Genomic DNA, 26,373 nt, shown 5'->3' on the forward strand with positions numbered 1-26,373 from the left:
ATTGAAGAATATTTGTCATGGGAAGTGGATTTCCTGGGGGAGATTATTTGTAATAAAAATTTAAATCAAGGAATCATTATTACTTTCAAGTTTGCCATAAACATTTCTTCAATGCCTTGATTTGGGCAAGCCCTATGAGAGTCTTGGAATGCGACTCATTGGTGAAGTAGTAATAATGAGAGTAATCCTCAGGGTTCTTGCATTTTTGTTTGGGATAAAGCACTACTGAATTTTGTCCTGCTTTTCTAATCCAAACTCTAGAAACCTCACCAGACCTTTTGTATGCACTAATCAGTGATCTTGCGTGTGCACAAAGGTAAATATCAGCTTTAAGCATTATGCACCATTGTTTTAAAGTCAACACTTGAGCATTTTTCTACTAACATATTATCATGAAAATATGAAAAGATATACAAACTAGAAATATCAAGTATAGTGAGACTTTATTTTGTTTTGTAGTTTTAATTAATTTTAGCTTAAATCACAGTCATGATTTACATTTTGATTAAGATTAGGCGTAGCAGTACAATGCTTTTATAGTATTGAAACAGCTAGTTTTGTGCTAATATGTATAACAAAATTATCTGGATAATATTTCATGATAATTTAAGATATTACTTTTTGATAGCAAAAGTGGGATAATGCTAATGACTTCAAAGAATACAATTTCATTAATAAGTTGATTTAAAAAAAAAATTAATATAGGCAGCTTGACCATTGATAGTGAAAACTAACAGCTCATACATTAGAGGTAAGTCCTTGTGTTGTGGCAATGCCTGCCTCACCTGCTGTCGTATTGCTTTGTCTATAGCGTTACAAAACACGTCTTGCATGCTTTCCATTACATGTTGTTATTTACATCTTGTAATTCATATCGCACATTTTGAAAGAGGCTGAATATTTTGCAGTTTATATTCCTTTTTTTTTTAGAGAATTGGACACATTTAGCTGAATTATTGCTTAGGTAATATATATGCTTGCGACTAAAAAGTTGAAATTCCAACTTTTCTTTCTTGGTTAATACTTTCTTAAATTTGCATGTCTCACATCTCTTCTTAGAGAAATGTCAGTCAGGAATTGATTTTGCTACCCAAGATCTTGTTTTAGTGATTGATAAGGAAATGCATAGTAGATTTATTTAGAGCTTTCTTTATATTGACTGTTCATATGAAGTCGTTATGACTTATAATTGCTTTATTTGATACGTGCTCACATACTTAAAAGCAGCAGCTTTTTAGAATGTTTTATTGTTACCATTAGAATTGACCCAGTAGTCGTAGATGCTGTCAAACACTTCACAAGATGAAAACACTCAACACAAATCTCCTATACTGACTGTCCTAGGGTGGGGTGCAGGCTGCTGTAAGTTAAGGAAAATATATGGATATGAGGTTTACAGGGGACATTTATTACTTGGAAGAGTCAATTATGTGGATTAGTGTGATGGCTGTTACTACTCTGTTTTATTTCTCCAACCTTTTTTTTCATTGTTGGTGCCATTTTCTTTATTAAAATCTTTAGTAAACTCTTGTACTAGTTTGAATATTTTTGTTACTGTTTTATATGTTTATTTTTTGCACATGATGTTTATATTCAAGCAGTTTTATCTTTAGTCTAAGTTGATGATTAGATGGTTTTTATAGAGGTTATAAGTTGTAAGATAAACTTGTGAAATTCCCTTGTGTTTTTTAATAATGAATTGGTTGGAGACCTAAGACTTGCTATTGCTAGCTTTTCATTAGTGTGTCTGGCAGTAGACAGGCATTGCCACTCCCTGGACGGACAGTATATGAGTAGATTACTGCCTAAATTTTATTTAATCCTTTGGGTTTTTTTTTTTTCATTGTATATGATTTTAAAAATTTAAATTTAGTCATTTATGTTTGGTTACAATTGTGTGTTTTATTTAGGGGCTCTATTTATGAAACATGTATTTTTTTTCACAATTTTCATAAAAATTGGTCTCAGCTGAAGAAAATGGGCTTATTTAGAGTATTTTTGTACCAGAATCATATTTCATTCATGTATCACTGGCCAAATTTCATAAACAAAGGTAATTTGAATGATTGCATTATCAATATTATGTACAATATGAGTTAATACATTCCATAGAATTGCAGGACTATTGAATGTTTTAATTCTTAGCTACATTAAATCAGTTTAGATTGGAAATTCAATACCTACTAGAGTAGATTGGCTTAAGGAATAATTTACACCAATTCACTGATTCATGCAAAAATTAGAAGCAATGCTAGTATGAATTACTGCACTGTAATTAAAAATTGCATAAGTTGTTTCCTGTTGGACAGTAGTGGGACATGAATATTTTCTACATCTTGTAATTGATTAGTACTGTATTTGGTATTTTATGCTGAATAAAAAAAAAATAAAGTTTTTGTCAACATATCAGGTACCATAATGTTGAGAATCATACTGCAGTTAAACAAAAGTTGCAGGTTTTCTTCTTTCAGTCTCCAATGAATGTACTCTTTAAACATATTCCATTCCTAAAATTTAGATGTATTCAGAGTTAATTACTGGCTGTTTCTTTGGACTTGACTCAAGGCTTCAGCTGAATTTGTTCATTGTACGACAGATTTATTTCTAAGGCACGAGAACAGGATATGTGCAGTATGAAAAAAAATCTTTAGATTTTGATATTGTAATTGATGCAATTATGAATAATTCCATGTGATTTACTCTGGCAACAGTGAATTTTGCCTCTACAGTTCTTCCCACATATGGGAATAGGTGACGACTCAGTTTATATCCAAGGATTGTTTTGTTGCCCTAATTACAAATAGACATTTATTAAGATACTCATTTGTTTTTTCCTGAATGTGAAGTGAACTGTAAAGGAAGAGGCCTTTGTTGTTAGATTATTTCTGTCCAAATTTCTACAAACTTTATTGAAGTAAGAATGGCTAGTTTTCAGGTTTATGGCTTATTTTAAGTTATCCATTGGGGTGTTCTTAGTTTATTCTGGAATTATTTTGCATGTATTTATGTATCATTGTTTGATTTGAATATTTTTATGAACATTCTTTGTATACCCTTTACATTTTATCTTACTGATATTTTCAGGGTATTTGATGAATGACTTTGAGTTGTTATTTGTTTTAAGTAAATTTGTTTGATAGAAGATAGTATCTCTTAGTTGTATGATTTTGTATTCCTAAACCATTTATGTGATTGAATTACTATAAAGATCTTCATTTTCCCTTTATGAACTGTAGCTCTTCAGTTTCACAACATCAACTGTATATACATTTATACTATTCATCAACAATGCATGAAACTGAGCCTGGGTGTAATGCTTCTCGTAAAGGGTACGATGGGTCTTAGATTAAATTGAAGCTTTTAGGTATCAGTTTATGCTTGTTGTAAAGTTTACACTTTTTGAACGGTTTTATTACTTTTGTTACTTAGAACTTTTATTTGTTAAAATATGGCCTGACAGTTTAGACTTGTCAGTATCTGAAGAGTAATGACTGATTTATTTCATAATGATGTATCACCTTTTTCTTGATGTCTTAAATATGTTATACATATAGACCAGTTTTAGATTTTGTTACTGAGTGATAAAGTTATTATTGTTATTAAATCAAGATTTTGATTGGCTTCCAGCAGATTTCAAGCAAGATATTCAAGTTGGGGCTTCAACTGAGACGTCGCCCATTAAGGCCAATGATAAGTCATCCGTATCTCCCCCACCTTATACTCCAACTCCAGTGAATTATGGTCATGACCAAGCCATTCATAGCTCTGTAGTACCCAATGCCTCTCCAGTCTCATCAGCTCCGCCTGGTGTACAGAAAGAAAATATTCCTCTTTCAAACCATGTTAATAATAGGTAAGTGAGACTTACAAGAATTTTTCCCATTGCTGTCAAGCCCTAAAGGTATTATCAACATCCTGCTCACCATAGTTAACTAGCTTAGTCATCTCTGGATTTTACACCGATCTAAGTGTTAATTTCCTCTTACTTCTGGAATTCTATACATGGTCATCTATCCTCTGAACACACTACTCCATCAAAGGAACAGTAAACGATCACATTCTTCTCAACAATAATCTATATCACAATATTCTAGCATGAAACATGAAGAGAATTATAATTATCATCTCCCAGTAATAATTTTCATAAACAACACTCAAAGGAGTAACTAAAAAATCTAGAGGACTTTATTATTGTTGATGCCCCAATTAAAAAAACCACCCAATCTAGGGGGCGTTGTTTATTTATACTATATAACTTATGGTCAATGAAAGTTTGAAAATACAAGTGAACTGTGACACACCCAACCTGTGATTGCCATAAACTACCAGGGTATCTCAATACCAAAGGTGCTCTTCAATGAAAAATGACAATTCAAAGTAATGGCTACCTCCATAACATAAAAAAGAGCAACCAGTCTTTATTTTCTTCTGATTGTATTGTCTATGTTCTGTATTATTAATAATCATAGAGTTTCCTATATGAATTAATGGTCTGTATACCAAGTTTGAATTTCATTTTAATTTTTTTTCCAAAGATAAGTAATAGATATGCAGTATATTATTTTAATAAACTCTTCTATATGGAATCACTAGGAGCAGAGTGGTCTATTATGTAATTGAATTTTTATATATCCGATTATCAATATTACCTTAACGGTGTTAAGAAACTCACTTCTTTATACAATATATGCAGCCACAGCCTTTATAGTTAGAGTTTAGAAAGAAACTGCCAACTATTATGAATTTATGCATAATACTGAACTATGATTCACCCCTAACATCGAGTTATGATTCAGTCAAAAGTAGTGAACTATGCAGTCAAATGTTGTTAATACCTACACATGTATATATCAAGCCATTCTTCTGTGTGTTAAATGTATGTATTATATTGTATATGAGAGAGAGAAAATATAAATGTACATGTATTGTATAATTGAGATGAATATATCATTACTGTTCTATGTAGACATGATTATTCTATGCTTAAATTTTTTGATTATCTATAGAGTTTAAGGATTGCTTAATATATACAGATTTCACTATCTACAGGTAAAGGGGCTAATTGTTTATACTGTATATGTGTATGTTACATTTTACCAGAAAAAGTTTTACTTGATTACTATAATTCTTTTGAGAGACATGCTTAGAGGCTTTGTTGTTCCCGTTTCTATTTCAGAGTGGAATCTTTACCTAATGGTCACGACAAGTCGGTTTCTCCTGGTCGAGTTGGTGAAATGGAGGGCGAATCTAGGAAGAGGAAGTATCCCAGTGATAAGGCATACTTTATTGCCAAAGAAATTTTAACAACTGAAAGAACATACAGAAAGGATTTAGAAGTTATTCATACAGTAAGCATGTATTTTTCATTTTCATGACTAGAAAACTATTGTTGCATGTAGCTTATTGTATCTGAATGAATTTATTTGGAGATAAGTGCAGTATTAAACTATATGCACCAGTACTGGTAGCAATGTATAATGTGGTATGGAAAAAATACAGTAGTAGTATTAACGTAAGTTGTACCCCATTATCCCTGACCTTGTATTAGGGCTTGCATTTTTAACAGAAATTCCTCGACTTACAAAAGTAATACATTCCAAGAAGCTATTTGTAAGTCAAATCTCGTTAAGTTTTGGCTTAAGGTAGGCTTCCCTTAACTCTATATGCTTCTACTATTAATCCATTGTTTCATCCTTTATTTCCGTCTTGCTCTCCAACCTCTTCTAACTTTTACCTCATAGATGCACTTGGGTGCTTAATGACCTCACAAGGCCCAATGTGGAGCTTTACTGTATAGTCCAGATCCATAAATTCAATCCAATCCTAACTGTTGTGACTTGGCAGTAAATTCTCTCTCTCATTGCAGGGATAAGGAAAACTTTATAACCTTTTTACATCTCATTGAGAGAAAGTTAAATAAAAGTTAAATAGCTTATTTATCTTTGATTTATTGAAGAAGGTGTTCTGTAGAAAAAAAATATTCAAAGCTTTTATTTTCTGTGTTTTTGTTGCTTTAGAACTTTACAAAGTTCTGTATAATTACATGGTTGATATTTATGGGCATATTCTCAAGGGAGCAGTAGTTTGTCTCTTTTATAAGATATGATAAATTTGGTGTATATGGTATTGGTGACTTTAGTAATTACGCTGCCAGTTATAAATCAGTCTCTTTCATATCATAAACTTCATGTATATAAAGAACCTGTAATCATTAGAATTGTGATTTTGATAATAAGAAGAATAATTTAATTTCCTTTTCTGCAGTGGTTAAGAGAAGAAGTCAGCAAAGAGGAAGGAATGCCAAATGAAATCCTGAGTCGACTGTTCACGTATATAGAACCAATCTACGAGTTTCATTCACAGTTTCTAAAAGAACTTGATAACCGGCTAGCACAATGGTATGGGATCCTTTATTTTCCTTGTTTTTTTACTACTAAGATGAAGCATTTCTTACCACCAGTTAAGATTTAAACTGATAATTTCATGTTTTCAAAGTGTCTACTCAGGAAAGAGGGGTAATTACCTAGGTTTTTCTTTAATTATACTCAAATATCTCAATTCCATGAGTGTTTTTTTTATTATATTATTAGAACAAAATAGCTGTATATTCGGGTTTATTAGTTTTTATTATTAACTTCAACAAATAATCCCATTTTATTATATATGCCTCAATCTTGTATGGTGAATATTTCTATGGTTGTAGTAACTGTAAAACAAGAACGGCTATTAAAATTCTATTCATGATTTCCCTGTCTGGAGAGGGATCACCGCAATTGTGTGATCAGTTGAAACTAATGCAAACAGAAAAAGGGTTTTTGGCATAAGATCTTTTGAAAATGATTCCCAACAGTTAAAAATCTAATTGTTATAAATACTATAAAACCAAATTCAAATTCCAGAAAATTGACATACTACTTTGAGGCTTTTCAACACTCAACGATCCAAATATAATTGCTATAATACCTGAAAATAACTGTTCTACTCTCAGATGCTTGAGCACAGAATTAATCATGGTTATATATCCCTTTATGGCTGAAAACGAGCATTATAATAAAAAGGGACCATAATTTAACAAAATACAAGCAAGACCAAGTCATTGATTGCTTCTTACCTTTGCACCAATAAAAATAAACTTTACATGGTCTTTGACATGGAATATTTGTAGACTGTCTTTTAGAGCCTATGATAGACAGTCTAGAGAGTTTTGGAAACCCTATGTTACTGAGGATACAATGCTTAGTCACCACGTGGTCAGATGTAGCACGGATTAGTTTTGATGAATCATGTTTGAGATGGGTTGTCTGAGCAGGTTAGCTTTGTAAGGCAACATTTTTGTACACTCGATAACAGGGGTCATAGATCCTTCCTTCACTAGAGCGAGTAGTAAAATATTTAGACTAACATCTAGGCACACAGGGATAAGCAAAGGTTAGGAGGCACATTCGTTTTTGAGAGGAGAGAGATAAGAATCCAGGCCTACATCTCGGTTTTAAGCCTGGCAAACTCTGGGGGTTTAAAAAATTGGCTATAAATGTGGAAGATTGATGGTATGGCTATTGAAGGACAAAGAAAATACAGAATTCAAGCCTCTGTAAGACCTCAGATGTTGTAGATACCGAGTACTTTATCACCACAATTTACTGATAAGTGCATTAAAACCACTAGGTATAATAGCTATTGAGGAGTTAGGCTAGGGTTTGAACCAAGAATTAAATGGATTTCTGAGCTCCCAAAAAAGGAAAAGTCAGCAGTGATAGTAGTGGCATCATTCCTTTTATAATCAACAAGCCTAGCTATTGTTGCAAAAATAAAGCTTTCTAAAACACCAGAATTAACTTCAAAGGAATTTTTTTTTAAAAACACATCTGAGATTATTACCCAAATAAAGCAATTAGTAAATTAGCTCGTAAACCCTGAATTTAATGGTTTTAATTTGTCTAATGATGGACTCAAAATATGGTTTTATAAGGAAATCTATAATGAGGTAACAGACTAGTTTGATACAAGTCACAATGTCTTTGAGGCACCAAGGACTTGGAGACAAAATAAAACTAAAATTAGCATCTATTCTCTGTAATAGTGATAACAGTTCAACAACTTCTATCAATAACAAAAGGGGGAATTGAGAAGTTTATAAGGTAGTTTTAGCATGAGATTTTTGAAGCACTCAACGTACACCTCATTGTCTACAATTAGTATGCTAGTGCTGTGCCTACACTGAGGTTCATAGACAAAAGGCATTTTCTATGTAACGGCATCTCTTGAATAATAGCCATGCATGATCTGTGAAGTAGACATTTTATTTTTTTCAAATAAGTTTGCGTGAATACAAGTAAACCACCATAAAATTTGTCTTCTTTGTAATCACACTAGTAAGGGTAATAAAAGCATTAGTGTTAGAATTTAACCATACAATTAAACCTATGATGAACTAGTGGCCGATTTTGCAAGCAAACGAAAATGCACTGTCATCCAGAACATGTAATCGCCCAGCTTTAGCATCTACAATATGATATAAAAACAATGATGTTCAAGAGCCCTTACTTTTAGCGAGATGGATATAAGGATCTAGACTACCTACTCGGTCTTCTGCCTCACAATCTACAGGAGATGTCTAGTAGAGTGACTAGAGTTTAGCTACAGCAATATCTATGGTAGGGCAGCACAAAGAAATTTCAAAACCTTTACTGGAGGACCATTATGTAATTATAACCACTATATTCTACGAAGATAGTCAGGTTAGTGTAAGCAACTGAGCAGGGAAGCCAGACTTACAACCCACAAGAGAATGCTCACTACCCTTCTGTGTATATCAAAAGGTAGTTAAATGAGTTAAGATCTGAAAACTTATCACTTTCTTGATGGGTAAGTGAGTATTGGCATGTCAGATTGTTAACAAACCCACAAAAGACAACTATTCTCTCTGCTAGATTGGAAAGCGAGTACAGTATTGGTGTCTATCATCCCTAGTTCCCTTTTAATTAAAATTTACTTGCTCTCCCCAGCTGTTATATGACACTAACATCAGTCGTTCCATTTACAATGTTGTGCTCTTCACAATGGTAACTTAAAAAGTAGTGCTTTCTTGTGCAGATATGCTAACAAATTAAGCAAAGAAGACAACTTAAAATGCAATAAACATGAGTCATACGATAAGCCCGACCATCCACCTATGTAATATGATATAGTTAATACCACTTACTTTAGCAAGTGGAGGGATATTAGAATCCAGACTAACCACTTGGTCTTTTGCAGCATAATGTAGTTGTCTAATTAAGCAACAAAAATTTTAGTAATGCAGGGGTTTAGCAGCAAAATGGCCTAAAATAATTGAAGAATTTGAGACTGTACAAGCTTTTGCATCTGTACCACACAGCAAACTTTCAAGACTCCTTACTAAAAGTAACACTATCAACACTAGACTCAATTTAGGAAGTGAGGTTGGGTTGGGCAACCAGGCAATTATGATCTTAGGGATGAATTACAGGACTGAATTAAACAAAGGAAGCTAGGAATTTCAAGAGCTTTGAAGCTCATCACTATTGAAATTGGTTGAATATTTGAATGATTAAAGGGGGTGTGTCATTATTGTTGTCTTCCCCGCAATAAAATAATTAGCCTAGTCTTCCCTGGATTTCCCCTGCTAAAAGCAAGTTTCATTTAGCTCCTTGAACTTTTAACTTGATAGGCAGCCATTGAAAAATACTTTCAATGAGAGGGGCCATGATGCAAGCACTTCATCACAACAGTTATTTAAATAAAAATATTGCTTTTAACATTATTCACAAAGAAAATCTGGATCTTGATATCATAAAAGCAAATAACTTGAACATTCCATGTGGTAATTGCTAACAGGTCTAGAAGACATCTTAATGCTCAGTATTTAGTAAACAATCAGGAGCATGTTTGAACTAAACCAGGACCAAAGAGAACTGTAGGATCAAAGAGAGACTAGGACATATGTTACTGCTTATTGCAAGAATGTTCCTTACTTTACTAAGGACATGTGTTTTTGAAGGGAAAGAAAATGGATAAATTTTATAAAAATTTAAAATTTTACGGCTAAATGTGGATTAAACCGAGCTTCTGGAGAAAAAGCAATATCAATTGAGCATCAGGGTAGGTTCATAGAAATGAAAGTCATTTTAAGAATCATAATCTTAGTTTTAATTCTAAAGTAAACCCATTAAGTTAGTCCTATAATTGATGATAATTAGGGAATGTACGACATTAAATGTTATTTTTTTATGCTTTGTTTGTATGTCAATTTCTAGTGGGATATGTTGACAAAGTTAGGTTATCAGATTCAGTTCTGAAATTTGTCGTAGGAGTTAAAGTAATTTTTTTACACGTTAGTATGGTTTGAAATTGATTTTGGATTTACTCAATAAGTTAACCATAACTGTTGTACAACATATCCCCATGGAATTATGCCAATGTGTAGATTCATCATAATTCTGTTTTATCTTTTACATGCAGTGGACATCAGGTAGCAATATTTTGTTCTTTATTTTATTTTACATCTTGATTACTTCATTTCTAAAACTTTTACCACGGCAACCACCAATATTGTAGTCATGATCCTCACCCTTTTCTCATTAAGTGGCTGATGAATTACCTATAAACCCTTTGGAACAGCATTTGGTTTTAAACGTCACTCGTATGTCCCTTTACCTTAGTGGTGACAGTTATGAAATTAACATTTATATTCACTGGATTTAAACCCCTTGTGTATTATAGCTTTACATATAAAATTCTTCCCAGAATATTAGTCGTTGGGGAAGGCCCAGAGACACCTTATACCCCTATCCCTTCCCAAATTTACAACCCTACTTTTGGGATATGTGAGGGGTTTGTTTAGACTTGTATGAACTAATACTATAAGTACTTTTTAATTAACCAGTACAGTATTTATTGAACAGTAATTTTGACGGCGGATATTAGATACAGTAAGTCTGGATTTAATAAAAACTATCAATGGTAATTTGTTATGCCAAGCAAAGTTGAATAATTCGTGGAAGCTAATGTAAAAATTAAATTTCACTATAAGGAAACAAATATTAAACTTATCATTCTGATTACTTTAGTTAATATTTTATACAGAACTTGTACTAACTCCCAGGTTTGATATTAATATTTCCAATATTTTTTTTCAGGGATGGCCGTACAAGTGGATCAAATAAATTGGAGTCTCAAAGAGTTGGTGATATAATGCTGAAGAACATGAGCATGTTAGAGGTAATGCAATTTGCTCCAAAATCTAGACACAATACATTGACTATCTGTAGATCACCTTTTGTAGTGTAATGTAAGATACTTAGACAGGACTCAGGATTTTTATGCAGTCTTACTTTGGTTCTTAGTTGTACTGTATTCCTTTTTTAACTCTGTAATTTTCTTTGGTTCATGTTTAATTTCTACATTTTATACTTCATTTTTTTACCTTTTTGCTCACTTCTATCCAGATTCTTTTTAAGCAGAGCTGTCCTCCAGTGCACACTTGCAAAACCTTACTGTGTTTGTTTTATGTACTATAGTCTATAGGTAGTAGGTTGGCCAGGGCACCAACTGCCCGTTGAGATACTACCGCTAGAGAGTTATGGAGTCTTTTGACTGGCCAGACAGTACTACATTGGATCCTTCTTTCTGGTTACGGTTCTTTCCCTTTGCCTACACAAACATCGAATAGTCTGGCCTATTCTTTAAAGATTCTCCTCTGTCCTCATACGCTTGACAACACTGAGATTACCAAACAATTCTTCTTCACCCAAGGGGTTAACTACTGCACTGTAAATGTTCAGTGGCCACTTTCCTCTTGGTCAGGGTAGAAGAGACTCTTTAGATATGATAAGCAGCTCTTCTAGGAGAAGGACACTCCAAAATCAAACCATTGTTTTGTAGTCTTGGTTAGTGCCATAGCCTCTGTACCATGGTCTTCCACTGTCTTGGCTTAGAGTTCTCTTGCTTGAGGGTACACTCGGGCACACTATTCTATCTAATTTCTCTTCCTCTTGTTTTGTTGAAATATATATAGTTTATATAGGAATTATTTATTTTAATGTTACTGTCCTTAAAATATTTAATTTTTCCTTTTTTCGTTTCCTTACCGGGCTATTTTCCCTATTGGGGCCCCTGAGCTTATAGCATTCTGCTTTTCCAACTAGGGTTGTAGCTTAGCAATTAATAATAATAATAATTCATATTGGTTTTGTATAATTTTGCATAAATACACACACAATGGGTCATAATAAGTTTATTGATACTGTTACGGCAAAACTAAAAGTGTGACTCATGATGGAATTGCAATATATAAGTAGCTACTGTATTTCCAATTTCTTACCCATTATTTAAGCCTAACACTGCCACAATGAAAGCTGATATGTAGGCTGAATTTGTAGTTTTCGAATTTAAAAAGAAAAAAAAATTCTTTATAAGGATACGATAGTGATTAAGATGTAGCTAAATTCATCATCTGAATTATAAAATTCTTAATCTTGAACTATGATATACACTTCAACTGTAAAATATGCGTAATAAATAGAGGGTAAAAAGTGATAGGACAAAGAAAACTACCCTCATGGCTGAACACCACTAAAGTACAGTACTGTACTTCATTCAAGTCAACGAGAGTGGTCCAGTACCTTTTGTCTGGGATATTACATTATTATTCATTCTCATCTACCTCACCTTTTTTCTCTTTGGTTGGTATATTTTTCTTGCCGAGAAGTTATTGGATCCCTCTCCCTCACAAGCTTGAACTTTATGAAGTTTGTTCTCAAGGTACATTTGCACTCTTCAGACAGTTTCTTGGTTGGCTCAGTAAAACCTTTTGATGACATTCTACATTCTATTCTCACTACATACAAGGAAATCTTCCACAAATTTATTGAAATCGTTTTCCCCCTAACTTTGCTTTTCCCTCTAGGGTTGTAGCTTGGCTAGTGGTAATGATAATAATAATAATGATAATGATAATAATAAAAACAACAATAGTCTGCTACTTCTTTCCAAGGCAATACTGCCTCATATCCTCCCTTTTCATTTATTGTGGGCTGCTACCCTATGCTATTTATTAATACATTAGGGGTCTCTTAGTCCTGTCTCCTTAATATCATTCTGCAGTCAGATTTTTTCTAATTTGACATTCCATTTTTTTATGTTAAGGGTTCCTTCCACCGCCAGTTAGGAGCAACATATATCTTTGATAATACAGCATACAAAAATTCTTGGAATCTTAAATGGTGACATATACAAAGGCAATTCATGCAAGTTTTACCTGCATATATCAGTGTAAATCAGTTTACCATTCATTAAAGGTATTACTGTAATTGACTTACTTTAGAAATTTAAAAGTCTAGCATATATTTAATTTTAAGTGTTATCTTATTGTGATCTGACACATAATAAAAGTAATTATTTACAGCTATATGAGCAGTATCTTGAGGGTCATTATGCCATACTGGAAGGATTAGAGTCTTCGTTCCGTAAGAATCGTCGCTTCGAACAAGTGTATAGAGACTTTGAAATGCAGAAAGTTTGTTACTTGCCATTAACATCTTTTATCCTCAAACCTTTACACAGACTTCAACATTATCATCTTCTGTTAGACCGTAAGTTATTGCCATTTGCATCTAAGTTAGCATTGATTTTATATGAAAATAAACCTCACTATACATTACTTTGCAACATTAAGATGAGGCTAATTGCATATGTTCTGACTAACAGGTCTTGTAAAGCATTATGGCAGTGCAAACCACCATGATTATCGAGAGTGTATGACTGCCAAAGCAAAACTTAGTCAAACAGTGAAAAATATGGGCCCAGTTCTAGTTGCATCTGTAAGTATATAATTTGAACATTATTATATTTTTCCAGTTTTATCTTTGTGAAGTGCATAATAGTCGTAGCAGTCAGTAGGTAATACAGTATCGTAAAACTAAATTTATTACTTATAAACAGGAAGTTGTAGATAAATGATTCCTCAAAGTAGATAATTAATTGTTTTTAAGTGATTAAAACTTTAAGGTATTATAAATTATCAATATTTATTTCATTCACTTTATATGAATAATTTATCTTATGTTCCAGACATCATCCCTTTGTTGTATTTTTATCAATTACATTCTTTAAAGTTCCTAATATTTTGTATTTTTTAACTGAATTATTGAGATGTCAGAGTATTCTAAAGTAGAATTTTTTCAATTATTGTACTAGGGTTATTCATTCTGTTAATCTTTACCTGATATTTTATAAAGTATACATTAGAACCACACAGTTACGGACTAATAGAGGGAACCGGTGTCCGGTACCCCAGATAGTCTGTTGTATCCGCAAAAAGTTTCCCAAAGTATAAAATCAAGTAAAATTATAGCAAATTCTATAGGCCAGCATGTGGGTAACATCAAAATTAATATTGCAACTAATGTCAATCCTGTACATTATAGACTACCATAGTTTACTCAAAGGTATTTGTGTCATTACCTCCACCAACAAAGTTGGAAGGAGGTTATGTTTTTGCCCCTGTTTGTGTGTGTGTGTTTGTTTGTTTGTCAACAGCTTCCTGGCCACATATTTAATTGCAGAGTAATGAAACTTGCAGGGATTAACTTGTGCAAAAAGCTGGAAATTATTAAATTTTGGAAAGTCAAGGTCACGGTCAAGCAAAATGTCCAATTCAAGTAATCAGCCATAAGTTTGGCCATTGTTGTCACATGGAATTCAAACTTGGTTCATATTTGAGTGTATGAAAATCCACGCCAATTAATACATACGTCAATGGTCAAGGTCGAGAAGTGAGCTGCTGCGGCGGAGGTCTGCGCTCTAATGAGTGCCCTTCTTATTAGATATCAATTGGATGTGTAAATGCATTCATTATGTTTTCCTTTTTGGTGTCATATATCAGAGAAACATAATATAGAGACCACTTTCATTTATTTTGAATTTCTAAGACTACAGTAAGTAAAACATCTTTACAACATATATTGTTAAGAATACTATTCGTTACGTATATCTGGGCATATCCTCGAGTGGTGGCTTTAAATCTATTTTTGGGTGAGATAGCCATGTCGTCCTGATGGAAGGTTCCTATAGGTAGCTTTCTAAGGGATATTTGGCTACAGTGATATTCCCAGAGAATTAACCTTTAGGTCTCCAGAATTCTAACTCCTGGCACGAATATCCTTAAAATTTTTCTTGAGGATATCGCATAATATCAGGGGACGTGTGATGGCAAGGTCAACCGAGTGTGTTTGTTCTGATATGGGCTCACATAGAAAACAGTTGATTTCATTTGTATAGAATTATTCCTTCAATAGGCTATTTATATTGAAGATATACCAATAATGAATAGGGTAAAAATGGCTTTATTACGTTTATATAAATAAATACAGAGCAAATAAATATAAAGATCTTGGAAATATTCACTTCTTATGGTGACCGTAGCCAACTGAATGCTACTCTAGTTATCTTAATTTAGTTTAGTATATCCGAAGTCCATGGTACAGTAACAGTATCCGTTGCTGCAAGGTTCTACTGTATTTAGTTTGCTCTGAATTTATTTCTATAAGTCTTACCCAACATTTGGGTAATGGTACATATTTACAGTGTATCTTTTATGAAAGGAGTTTTACTAGGAAAAAAAAACTAAAAAAGTTCTACTTAGTAAAAGAAATATAGAAAGGAAAAAAAAAATTTTATCTCGTGTGGAGAAATAGGCAGGAAGTTAAATGAAAGAAATTGTGCATAACTAAAATACATTGCAAGTGCACTAGAAGTGGAGATGCAAAGGAAATGCCTCAACTGACAGTTCTGAAACAAACTGAGCAAATGAGTAGCAGCTCCCAGACCAGCTATAAATTAACCAGTAGGAATGACTTGTTTCAATTTATCCTTCTTTAAAAAGAGATAAGGATGAACAAAACACTGTGCTACATAGAAATGTGTCGAAACTACAGTACCTTTATATCCCTTTTAAAACTTGCATTCATCATTAAAAACTTCATAGTTAATGTTTTTTCCTTGAGTCCAGTATTTGGTGACAGCCACTCTATGTACACTTTCAAGTTCTCCCTTTTTGTTGTGGGTAGACATTAATTTGTTATAACAATTACAAAGAAACGCTGGTGATTCTCGTCTCATTTACTCTCAAAGATGTTTTGACTTGTACTTGTCTGAGCTTTCACAAAAAGAAGCTAATGCTGTTAAATTCTTGATAAGCTCAAGACAATTGGAATTAAATCTTTAGGCTATAGCAAAGTAAAGGGCTTGAGTGGCATTATCATCTGCCCTATAAACAAGTAGCCTAGCCTTCTTCAGATTTCCCCCTAGTCAATAAGAGAATGCAGTCATGATCATCCACAAACATTATTATTATGCACCAATTGCTAATAAATCCAGAAAAAAAAAATTAAAAACACTAATGTATAAAAACCTATCTGAAGTGGAAGAGCATATATCTTTTGTTATTCCATGTTGACTTTTAGACAGAAGCAGCACAATATGCACAGCCCTTTATTGTCGTTTTACGCTTGTTTCATTACTTTATTAGAAGTATTGGTATATTGGTTTGAAAAAAAAAACAGAATATTTCTTAATTTTAAGGAGTACCACCGACATTCTAATCTTCCAGGGACAAAAGCAGTATGAACATCAGGCAAGTATAGAAATAAGAAATTTTATTAATTAAACTTTCTTGTTTTCTCTTCATGTGGTTCCTGCCAATGGCAAGGTTTGGTTATATTGTACTGTATTTCTTTGTAAAATAGACAGAATATAGGGTAGGATCTTAAAATTATGGTATATTCTGAAAGTACAGTATTAAATACAGTACTGTATGACAATGGTATATTTTAACCCTTCTACCCCTAATGGATGTACTGGTACGTTTCACAAAACTCATGGACGTACGTTTTTGCATATTTTTGATAACTTTATGAGAAACTTCAGGTATTTTCCAAAATAATGAGACCAACCTGACCTCTCTATGACGAAAATTAAGGCTTTCAGTACAGTCTAAAAAAAAAATATTGCAAAACGTGCTTGAAATAGAAAAACGCCTGGGAGTTAAGGGTTGGAAAGTTCCAAATAGCATTGGGGGTAAAAGGGTTAATGCACTAAACTGTACAACAATTTTTGTTTACCTTGTATACATGACCTTATAATAATTGTATCATCTCTCAGGAAAATCTTGTCAAGTTGGTGGAGCTTCAGAGGGATTTAGTGGGAATCGACAATTTGGTGCAGTCAGGTAGAGAATTCATTCGTGAAGGTTGCCTACAAAAATTGTCTCGCAAAGGTTACCAGCAGCGTATGTTCTTTTTAGTAAGTACCCTTGTTTTATTTATAATAATTCTTTACAATGTACAGTACTGTTTATTACAGTAGTTAGGAAATAAGAGCAAATTTCTATTCATATCTTGAATTTTCAATGATTCTTACCTGAAAAGTAACAACTGCTTTTAGTTTTTAGAATATTTTTGTTATTTCAGGAAGTACATCAACACATAAGACCAAGGTTTGATATAAAATTTCTAGGGATCGGCAGACTTTTATACATAGTTTATGTATATAGTGATGAGGCCTTGTAATTAGTTTATTCACTTTTGTTCTTTTATTCATGTGTTGCAGTATTACATGAGTGGTTAACGTGAGGTACTTTTATATTTTTACCAAAATACATTTTTTTTTTTTCTGTGAAAACCACTCGCCTTGATGTGGTACTAAATATCTAGTGGTTTAAAGATTTTAAATATCACTAGTAGTGTATAAATTCTATTTAGATTTCTAACATCTAAAAGTAATTATAACTATTTTTTAGGAGAAATTTTTAGGTACAGGTTAATAGTTTATTAACCTTTATGGTCAAAACATTTACAGTAATTTACTTTCCCCGGATATTTTTAATTATCTGCATTTTATTTTCAAATTGCTTTAAAGTACTGTACTCTATAATAGGAGTACATTATTGTTTTGATATTCAGAACAGTAACTCCTTAACTATGCTCTGTTTTTAGAATATATCTTAAGAGTTGATAAGCATTACCATGCTTTTTATTGCGTTAATATCAGTAACACCAGTAGCATCTATCGCACAACCTTGACTCTTGACTATTCAAATCAAGTTTGTTATTAGTACAGTAATAGTATTTTGTTCCAACACGGAGTATTTACCTCGAACTACTTTCTTAGGAGTTACTGAAAACTCTTCCCATCCGACCAGAATTTTGTGTAGTTTACCCTATTCCCGTTTTCTATGGGGTTAACCTCAGGTGGAGTGATACGTGCCCTGAGGCGACCCGGGGTCAGAGAGCATGCTTGCTCAGGTCGTGCTTCTCAGTAAGTTTCTGGTCGCGATGTGATTATCATCTCTCCGCGCTTTCCTCTCCCAGTGCAACCCTTTGTGTTCCCCGACCCTTTGTGTCTACCACGTGTTACCCACGTGTTCATTCCTTATCCTTCCTCTGTGTCCCTGTGTCTCTTGGTGTCTTAATGTTGCGTTATGGAGCATCCCCGCCGTTGCCCTGGGCCTGGGGCCGGGAAATCTTGTGGGGCTTTTCTTTCTAAGCCTGTAGTCGATCCCCACTCGTGGTGTTCGTCGTGTAGGGGCAAGGTGTGTTCCCCTACAATCACGTGTCCGGAGTGCGAGTCTTGGACCGAGATCCAGTGGGTCCTCTACGGCACGAAGAAGAAGAAAGCGGCAAAGAATTCGCCCAAGAAGGCCAACGTTTCCTCTTCGCTGGTTTCGCCGGATGCCTCGTCGGAACGGGGCTCCCTACCATCTTCCCCTACCCAGAGTAGGGGGCGAGATAAGTCCGTTGCGGGGAAGCGGCCCATTGCCCTTCCCCAAGAGTCTGAGCTGTCTGTGGGGGATGATGTTAGTGCTATTCAGGCATGTGTGGGGCCTGAGGGAGGGACGGGAGTGTGTTCGGGAGACGAAGTCCTGGTGCCTACAGGATCCGTCTCTACTGAAGATCCTATGTGGGAGAAGACGGGTGCTGCCTCTTCCCCTGCATCCTGGGTTTATATTTCAGGTGCTTCGGCAGCCGGGGGAGACGCCGAGAAGGAAGGCTGATCGATTTCAGAACCCACCGCATGGGATCCGCCTAGGACGCCCTTCAGGTCTCCCTTGAGATTGGAAGAGGAGTTCGACTCGTGGTTCGCTCGGAAGAAGGTTCCTCGGTCTCCCCCAGCGCCCTCGTCAACGCTCCCGCCCGTCTTTCTGCAGCCCCCTCCGCCAGAGAACCGACGCGAGGTTCCCCCTGCAGATTTGGACGACTCAGGTGATTCGGTGGACTCCCTCTCCTCCTCCTCGTCATCCTCTTCCTCAGATTCCTCATCGTCAGAGGACGAAGACACGAAGTCTTCGAAAAGGAAGCGGGAGAAGTCCCGAAAGAAGAAGTCCCGCTCTCGTTCCAGGCACGGCATTAAGAAGTCCAAGATCTCCAAGAAGAAGGCGAAGAGGACCCGATCGTCGAAGGATAGGTGGGTGAAGATACCCCGGAGTGAGCTGTTTAAGGCTACCACAGCCGCGGCCACTTCGGGTTGGCTCCCTAGGGCCTTGTCTTCACCCGCTCGACCCTCCTCCTCCAGCAGGCCAGTTCACCGTCAGGGGACGTCACACCAGGCCCCCCGAAACCTAGTTAAGAGTTGATAAGCATTAGCATGCTTTTTTAAATATTAAACTTAGCCGGTGAATATATAATAGCTGACGTCTCCGACGGCTATTATATATTCACCGGGTAAGTATATTCAAAAATTTATTTTATAATCAAAATATCATTTTTAAATATTAAACTTAGCCGGTGAATATATAATAGCCGTCGGAGACGTCAGCTATTTTATATATTCACCGGGTAAGTATATTCAAAAATTTATTTTATAATCAAAATATCATTTTATTGCGTTAATATCAGTAACGCCAGTAGCATCTATCGCACAACCTTGATTCTTGACTATTCAAATCAAGTTTGTTATTAGTACAGTAATAGTATTTTCATCACAAGATAAACTATTTCTTAAGTCAGGCTTGGTAGCTTTTGGTAGTTTACATTGTCTATTCAAACTACCACCAGTGTTAATCTCATTCTTTGTATCGGAATAGCATCAAAGGGCCTCCAGTTCTTCAGAAGAAATAGTATATTTTATCTCTTACAAAGTCTTATACAGCCCTTTTAACCGTTTAGTTGTGTTGTGCTGCATCATCCAATATGGCATTAATAACAAGTGCTGCAATAGCATAATAGAGCCTATACAGTGAACCCTCGTTTATCGCGGTAGATAGGTTCCAGACGCGGCCGCGATAGGTGAAATTCCGCGAAGTAGTGACATCATATTTACCTATTTATTTAACATGTATATTCGGACTTTTAAAACCTTCCCTTGTACGTAGTACTGTTAAGAAACCACCCTTTAATGTACAGAACACCTAATGCATGTACTACAGCACCCTAAACTAAAAACAGGCACAAATATTAAAGGCGATTTTATATCATGCGTTTCCTAAACACCTAAAAAGCACGATAAAAAATGGCAACCAATGTTTTGTTTACGTTTATCTCTGATTATAATGAAGAAACAAACGCATTTACACATCTGTGTATAGGTTAGTTTTTGCATCAATTATATTGATTATTCAGTACAGTATGTTGATTTGGTTATTACTAATGTTTTACTTAATTTTTCTTAGGACTTCCAAATGAAATGTTTTTCTTTATGACGCCGCCTGAAACGACGGCGTCATAACGTACGTTCAGTTAACAAACTAAGGAATTTAACGCCATGATGAAAGTGATAAATAATGATATTACAGTAAAAGCTTTTATAAAATATGTTATTACAAATATTATTTACCGTATCTATATAAAATCATACATACGTAGCAAAGCAGGAAAACAATCTACGAGAGAGAGAGAGAGAGAGAGAGAGAGAGAGAGAGAGAGAGAGAGAGAGAGAGAGAGAGAGTTGTTTTACATACGTAAATGTAAATTTTAAACAAACAAAAAAAAAAGCCCCATTTCATATAAAATAGATTACAAATATTTTACTTTATCATATTACAGTAGTCTGTATAATACTGTAAAGTTCAGTACAGTTTGTTGTTGTTATAGTCGTGGTGATGAAATTCTCACGAAACAAAAACACGCCATTTGATTACAACAGCTGATTCATTCTCTCTCTCTCTCTCTCTCTCTCTCTCTCTCTCTCTCTCTCTCTCTCTCTCTCTCTCTCTCTCTATCTCTCTCTCTCTCTCTCTTCGTGTTATACAATATTTACATTTAGATGAAGAAACTAAAATTAGTTTTCTTAGTGTCAATTAAATAAGAAACGAAAAAATTAGGCCGAGTCTACATCCATTTCAATCATAGCTAAAAAATACGGCATCCGATTTCATCAGCAAACCACTATTTTTTGGGAAATATCATTTTATTCTAGAAAATTGCCACTCTTTAAATAGTTAATTGCACATTAAGAAAGCGTGTACTTTTGTTTTTAAATTTCGGGTGTGTTTTAAAAATCGAGTATTGTTGACTTCTTTTTGTTTTACTTTTGGCTGTGATTAGATCAGCTGTCATCTAGCTGCCGCTCTTGAGTGTGTACGAATACACTAACAAAGTATCATTTATACCATTTCTTAACTTATTCAAACCGTCTACAGTATACAGTTGATATTACATAAGCACCAATGTGTTATAACCTATCATATTTTTTTGGTTATTACATTTAAACCCCCCCCCCCTCTCTCTCTCTCTCTCTCTCTCTCTCTCTCTCTCTCTCTCTCTCTCTCTCTCTCTCTCTCTCTCTCTCTCTCTCTCTCTCTCTGTGGGCTACTTTTCACTACCTCCCATTCCTTACCTCTCTCTATCTCTCTAACAAATGATATCTTTGTTGCTCCTCAAAGTTTCATTTATATTGAAAATCGATCATGATTCAATTTTCCTTACTTTCTCCAATCTCGCACCATCGGTCACATCGCGGTATTTTCGATATTTCCGGAAAATCCGCGATATATGTATATACATGGGTTATGAAAAAAATCCGCGAAGTGGTGAATCCGCGATGGTCGAACCGCGAAGTAGCGAGGGTTCACTGTACTGAGATAATCTTGCGTAGGGCACACCTCAACACCTTTATCTTTGAAGTCTTTTTGTTAACCTCATTGGGTTTTGTAACCTAGATTATCAGCAATGCTAAGAGATGTTTTCTTCTGGATTTGTTAGTAATTTTTGTGAGAGTAGTTCAAGGGACTGGAAAAATACACCCAATGACCAAATTGGTTTGTTAATTCTGAGGTAAGAGAAATTAAGTTAAAACAAAGATAGTGAATAACAAGTTACTTACTGAAGACCTTACAAAAAATTTATTACATAAACTAAACCAAGAACAAAAGATAGAAAATACTACATTGGTTTGTTATTCCAGAATAAAAAAAGAAATAGTAACTTGTTAAGAAACAAAGTGCTGAGTGCAATAAATGCTTTGAATAACCTTAACCAAGAGTAAAACAACTTAAACTAAAACTGATTGGTTATTTCTTAAGGTGAAAAAATGAGCTAAAACTGCAGTGCAGGATAGTAAGACAACAAATTAATCAAATGCAACAAATGCCTTAAACTCTTATAGAAGACATTTTTCTTGTCATTGTTACCTGACATGAAGATTCTCAATTAATACAACAAATTTGGTTACTCACCAGCCATATATGAACTTATCTTCATTCTTCCTGGAACGTAATTAGCCTCATTCAAACACAGATTTTGGGTCATTTGCTACTCTATATAGTAATGCCCCTAATTTTTGTAAACACCCTCTATACATGAATTTCTTATTTCCTAGATGTTATTTATTATTTGCTAACCCTAAATTTCTAATTGATACAAAATATATGTAATGACAATTAAAATATCAAAGAAGATATTAATTTTTGTGAAATAAAACAATGAATTAGATTACACTTTTTTTTCACTTTAACATCTTACATGTACAGTAATAGGTAAATAAAAGAGGAAGGCATGCTGGATAATAATAATAATAATATCAAATGTAAGATAGTACGGAGGGGCGAACAGAGATACAGGGGGAGACCAAGCCTAACAGCGCGTGGAGCTCGGCAGGGCTACCAACATAACACAAAGTCGGTGAAGTGCCGACAAAAAAACGTAAAACAAAGAACTGTCTCGTGAAAGTCCCTTCGAACTAATAACACTAGAATAAAAAGTATGCTAATAAGATCGTTATGAACGCCTGTGACATGCGGAACGTAAAACGAAGTAAAACTAGTGACGTTCAAAAGCTACCAGGCATGCCAACCTAACATGAAATTACGATACCGTAATATCGTAAACAACTGTTATCGTAATAACAGACTACCATAAAATAAAATAACACGGGGTGTGAACCGTGGATACCCAGAAAAGTTCAAAACGAGGAACAATCATTGTAGAAGACTCATTATAAAACGTTAAGAACGACGAGAGAGAGAGAGGAGGTGGCCGATCGCCACGAGGACCCGAAATGGGGTCGTGGATAAAATAAAACTGTGATAAAATAATAAATAAGGGCAAGGCCACCTCCAAAATCTCAAAACTCATAGATCTGGTACTTAACTTAGGTGGAGTGATGGTAGGGTCCGACATCCTGAGATAAATCCTGGGTAATCCAAGGAAAACACGCACAAGAAAAAAGATAACGTATGCAAGCAGGTGCTATGCAAAAGGAGTGACGTCATTGGCGTGGGTGGGATCATTCGTAGTAGCGTTTCAGAGCTAGGATGTTGAACGGCAACTCGCTGTTCGGGGATATTGACAGGAGATATCTAAATGATGCAAGGCCTCTGGTTGTGATTTAATCACGCCCCAGTTATTTATACCGACACCTTAATAGGTGAGCGAGCTGGGTTCAACCTAGCATTCCTATACAATTTTTTCTTTGGTAAAATTCATAGCAGTTATTACCTTGGAAATGATGTAAAAGGAGCATTTCACTGGGCGGCACAGGTCTCTCGCCCAGAAATAGATTTTTCCTACGTCAAAATCACCTTATTGCAAAATGCACCATAAATGCCATTTTATGACTTGATCTATATAGTAGATTACAGCAACATCATGAAGGTTTGTTGCCAACCTTACAATATGTAGTTTCAAATGAACATTAATTGAAGACTGTATTCTTCTATGAGTTAATAAGATAAGGCAATAACAACAAGAAGGAAACCATAAACTGGTTTGTTATTTCAGAGCATGAAGTAAATTCATTATTAAAGCACGGAAGAGTAAGATCAAAGAAGTTGCTTAAGATAACAAATGCCTTACGTATGTAAAAAGAAAATAGAATTTAAAATACGAACCAAGCAAAAGCTATCTTGGAAAACGTTAAATAGGTTTTAGTTCGACATGTATAATAGCCCTTATGTGGCTAACCTCCAGGTATTCTTGAGTATAAGTTTACAGACTTTGTTCTTTGAGGGGTGAAGGCAGTCACCTTCTTATTCCACTAGTCAGCTAACTAGTGGACCAATTGAGTCCTCAAATTGAGGGACTAATAGCAGCAAAATTTGCCAGTAAGAAACTAAGGCACTCGGAAATGCATCAATTAACCAGAGCCTAGCCATTTTCTCCCTCAGCGAAGTAAAAAATATGGTGGAAAATTGGAGGAAGACTGTCAAAGATTTCCTCCTCCATCAAGTTGTCACTTTTAAGGGGACATGGACATCGAGACCAACCCTAAAGATGAAGACATCAACACTGCTGAAGTCGGCCTTGAAGAAGCCCTCCACGATTTCCAAAGCGAGGGTCTGCTCTGCCTGTCGCTTTTTCCAATCTTGAAGATATTCCGATTCCATTCAGGCCTTTCAACGCTGCTCTAGCCAGCCCAGAAGCAAAAGGGGTAGGAGAGAAACCAGAGGACACTAGGAAAGACAGTCCTATCTGGCTACTGACACGAGTCGAGAGATGTCTGTCAAATCAATGGGCAAGGTTGCTGTATCATGGGCTCAGGATTGGACGGTAGACATCCTGTAGGATGGATACCACCTCCCATTCACTGGTTCTCTTTCTTCTCTCGCTTTGTTGTTATATCACCCTCTTTTGAAAAAGCACCTTGCTCTTCAGGGAAAAGTGAGGAATTGATTAATTTAAGAGTTTTCTGGTAACCTAACATCGAAGGTCATCAAAGTTAGTAAGATGCTGGACAAGGCACGCTGCTGGTTGTATAGGATGGATCTCCAGGCTATTACAGTGGCAATACTTTTCCTTATGGGTATTAGGTTCCTCCATGACCATCTGTCTCTGACAGAAATCTAGCCTATCACCTGAACATCTTTTATCAGGCTGCTAGGAGGTGAATTAGCATCAACACACTTACACCTCTAAAGGTCCAAGTGTCCTGACAGCCCTGGGTTTTAAACCAGCCAGGTTGGTCATAGAAACTTTCTTCCTCTTAAGATAAGTCTTCTATTAAAGAACAAAAGTTTGTATAAATGTAGAAACAAATCAAATTTTTTGAAGTACTGTAATTTGTATTTTTCTTAACTATACAAACCTGACTCATTCAAGTTACACTTCCTACCTCATCTACACCACAATTCATCTATGAAGGTTAAGTGGTTACTCAATGGGCTGACAAGGGCCAAAATTTTAACAACCAAGTTCCAGCTTCACGGAAACTTACTCCTATTAAAGGACTTGGGTTTGTAGTTGGGAAAAATACAAATTACTTTTAAAAATTTGTGATTTTTGCACATAGGGTGTACAGCTTTTATTTGGTCATATAGTTTTGGTAACTATTACTTTTTACTGTAGTGTTTTGTATTCAACAGTTTAATGAATTTTTATTTCCAACAGTTTAATGATGTGTTGCTGTACACAAATAGAACCACTACACCAGTATTACAATTCAAAGTTCATGGTCAGCTACCTCTAAGGGGTGTTATGGTTGAGGAGACTGAAAGCCGCATGGGTGCAACAAATTGCTTCACCATTTACGGCGGTAATAGGCAAGTATATATCTTAATCATTATTTCTCATTGTCATCATCATCTCCTACGCCTATTGACGCAAAGGGCCTCGGTTAGATTTCGCCAGTCGTCTCTATCTTGAGCTTTTTTAAATTCAATTGGTTCATTTGTCTTGAATTTGAATAATACTTTTCCATGAAGGGAACAGTGAAGTCTTTGCACTCTTCACAATAGTTATCTAGAGGAAGAGATCTTAAAACACACTAAAATATATCACAATTTGGAGAATGGATTGTTGTCTAACCAATGCAAAATAAGATTGAAATAACAAATGACTCCCTACCACAGCACCTCTTCTTTGCCATTAACCACTCAAGTGTTTCATTACTTTACTAGAGGCATGTCTATGGAAAGAAAAAATGGGA

The 26,373-nt window shown here is 35.0% G+C and overlaps 1 protein-coding gene across 6 annotated transcripts in view; it reads left to right on the forward strand.

The window, feature by feature from the left end:
- Positions 1 to 26,373, forward strand: part of Cdep (Chondrocyte-derived ezrin-like domain containing protein) — a 262,650-nt gene that overhangs the window by 217,102 nt on the left and 19,175 nt on the right. For 4 of the 6 annotated variants that reach the window (XM_068371013.1, XM_068371015.1, XM_068371018.1 and 1 more), the window contains 8 exons: positions 3,628 to 3,853; positions 5,177 to 5,348; positions 6,265 to 6,398; positions 11,157 to 11,238; positions 13,424 to 13,610; positions 13,726 to 13,838; positions 17,179 to 17,319; positions 25,836 to 25,987. In XM_068371013.1, the coding sequence (XP_068227114.1) occupies positions 3,628 to 3,853; positions 5,177 to 5,348; positions 6,265 to 6,398; positions 11,157 to 11,238; positions 13,424 to 13,610; positions 13,726 to 13,838; positions 17,179 to 17,319; positions 25,836 to 25,987 (1,207 nt within the window). The remainder of the gene's footprint in view (positions 1 to 3,627; positions 3,854 to 5,176; positions 5,349 to 6,264; positions 6,399 to 11,156; positions 11,239 to 13,423; positions 13,611 to 13,725; positions 13,839 to 17,178; positions 17,320 to 25,835; positions 25,988 to 26,373) is intronic. The other 2 variants (XM_068371014.1, XM_068371016.1) reach the window with 1 other exon arrangement.

This window comes from Palaemon carinicauda, chromosome 3 (genome assembly GCF_036898095.1).
Source record: "Palaemon carinicauda isolate YSFRI2023 chromosome 3, ASM3689809v2, whole genome shotgun sequence".
Taxonomy (NCBI): domain Eukaryota; kingdom Metazoa; phylum Arthropoda; class Malacostraca; order Decapoda; family Palaemonidae; genus Palaemon; species Palaemon carinicauda.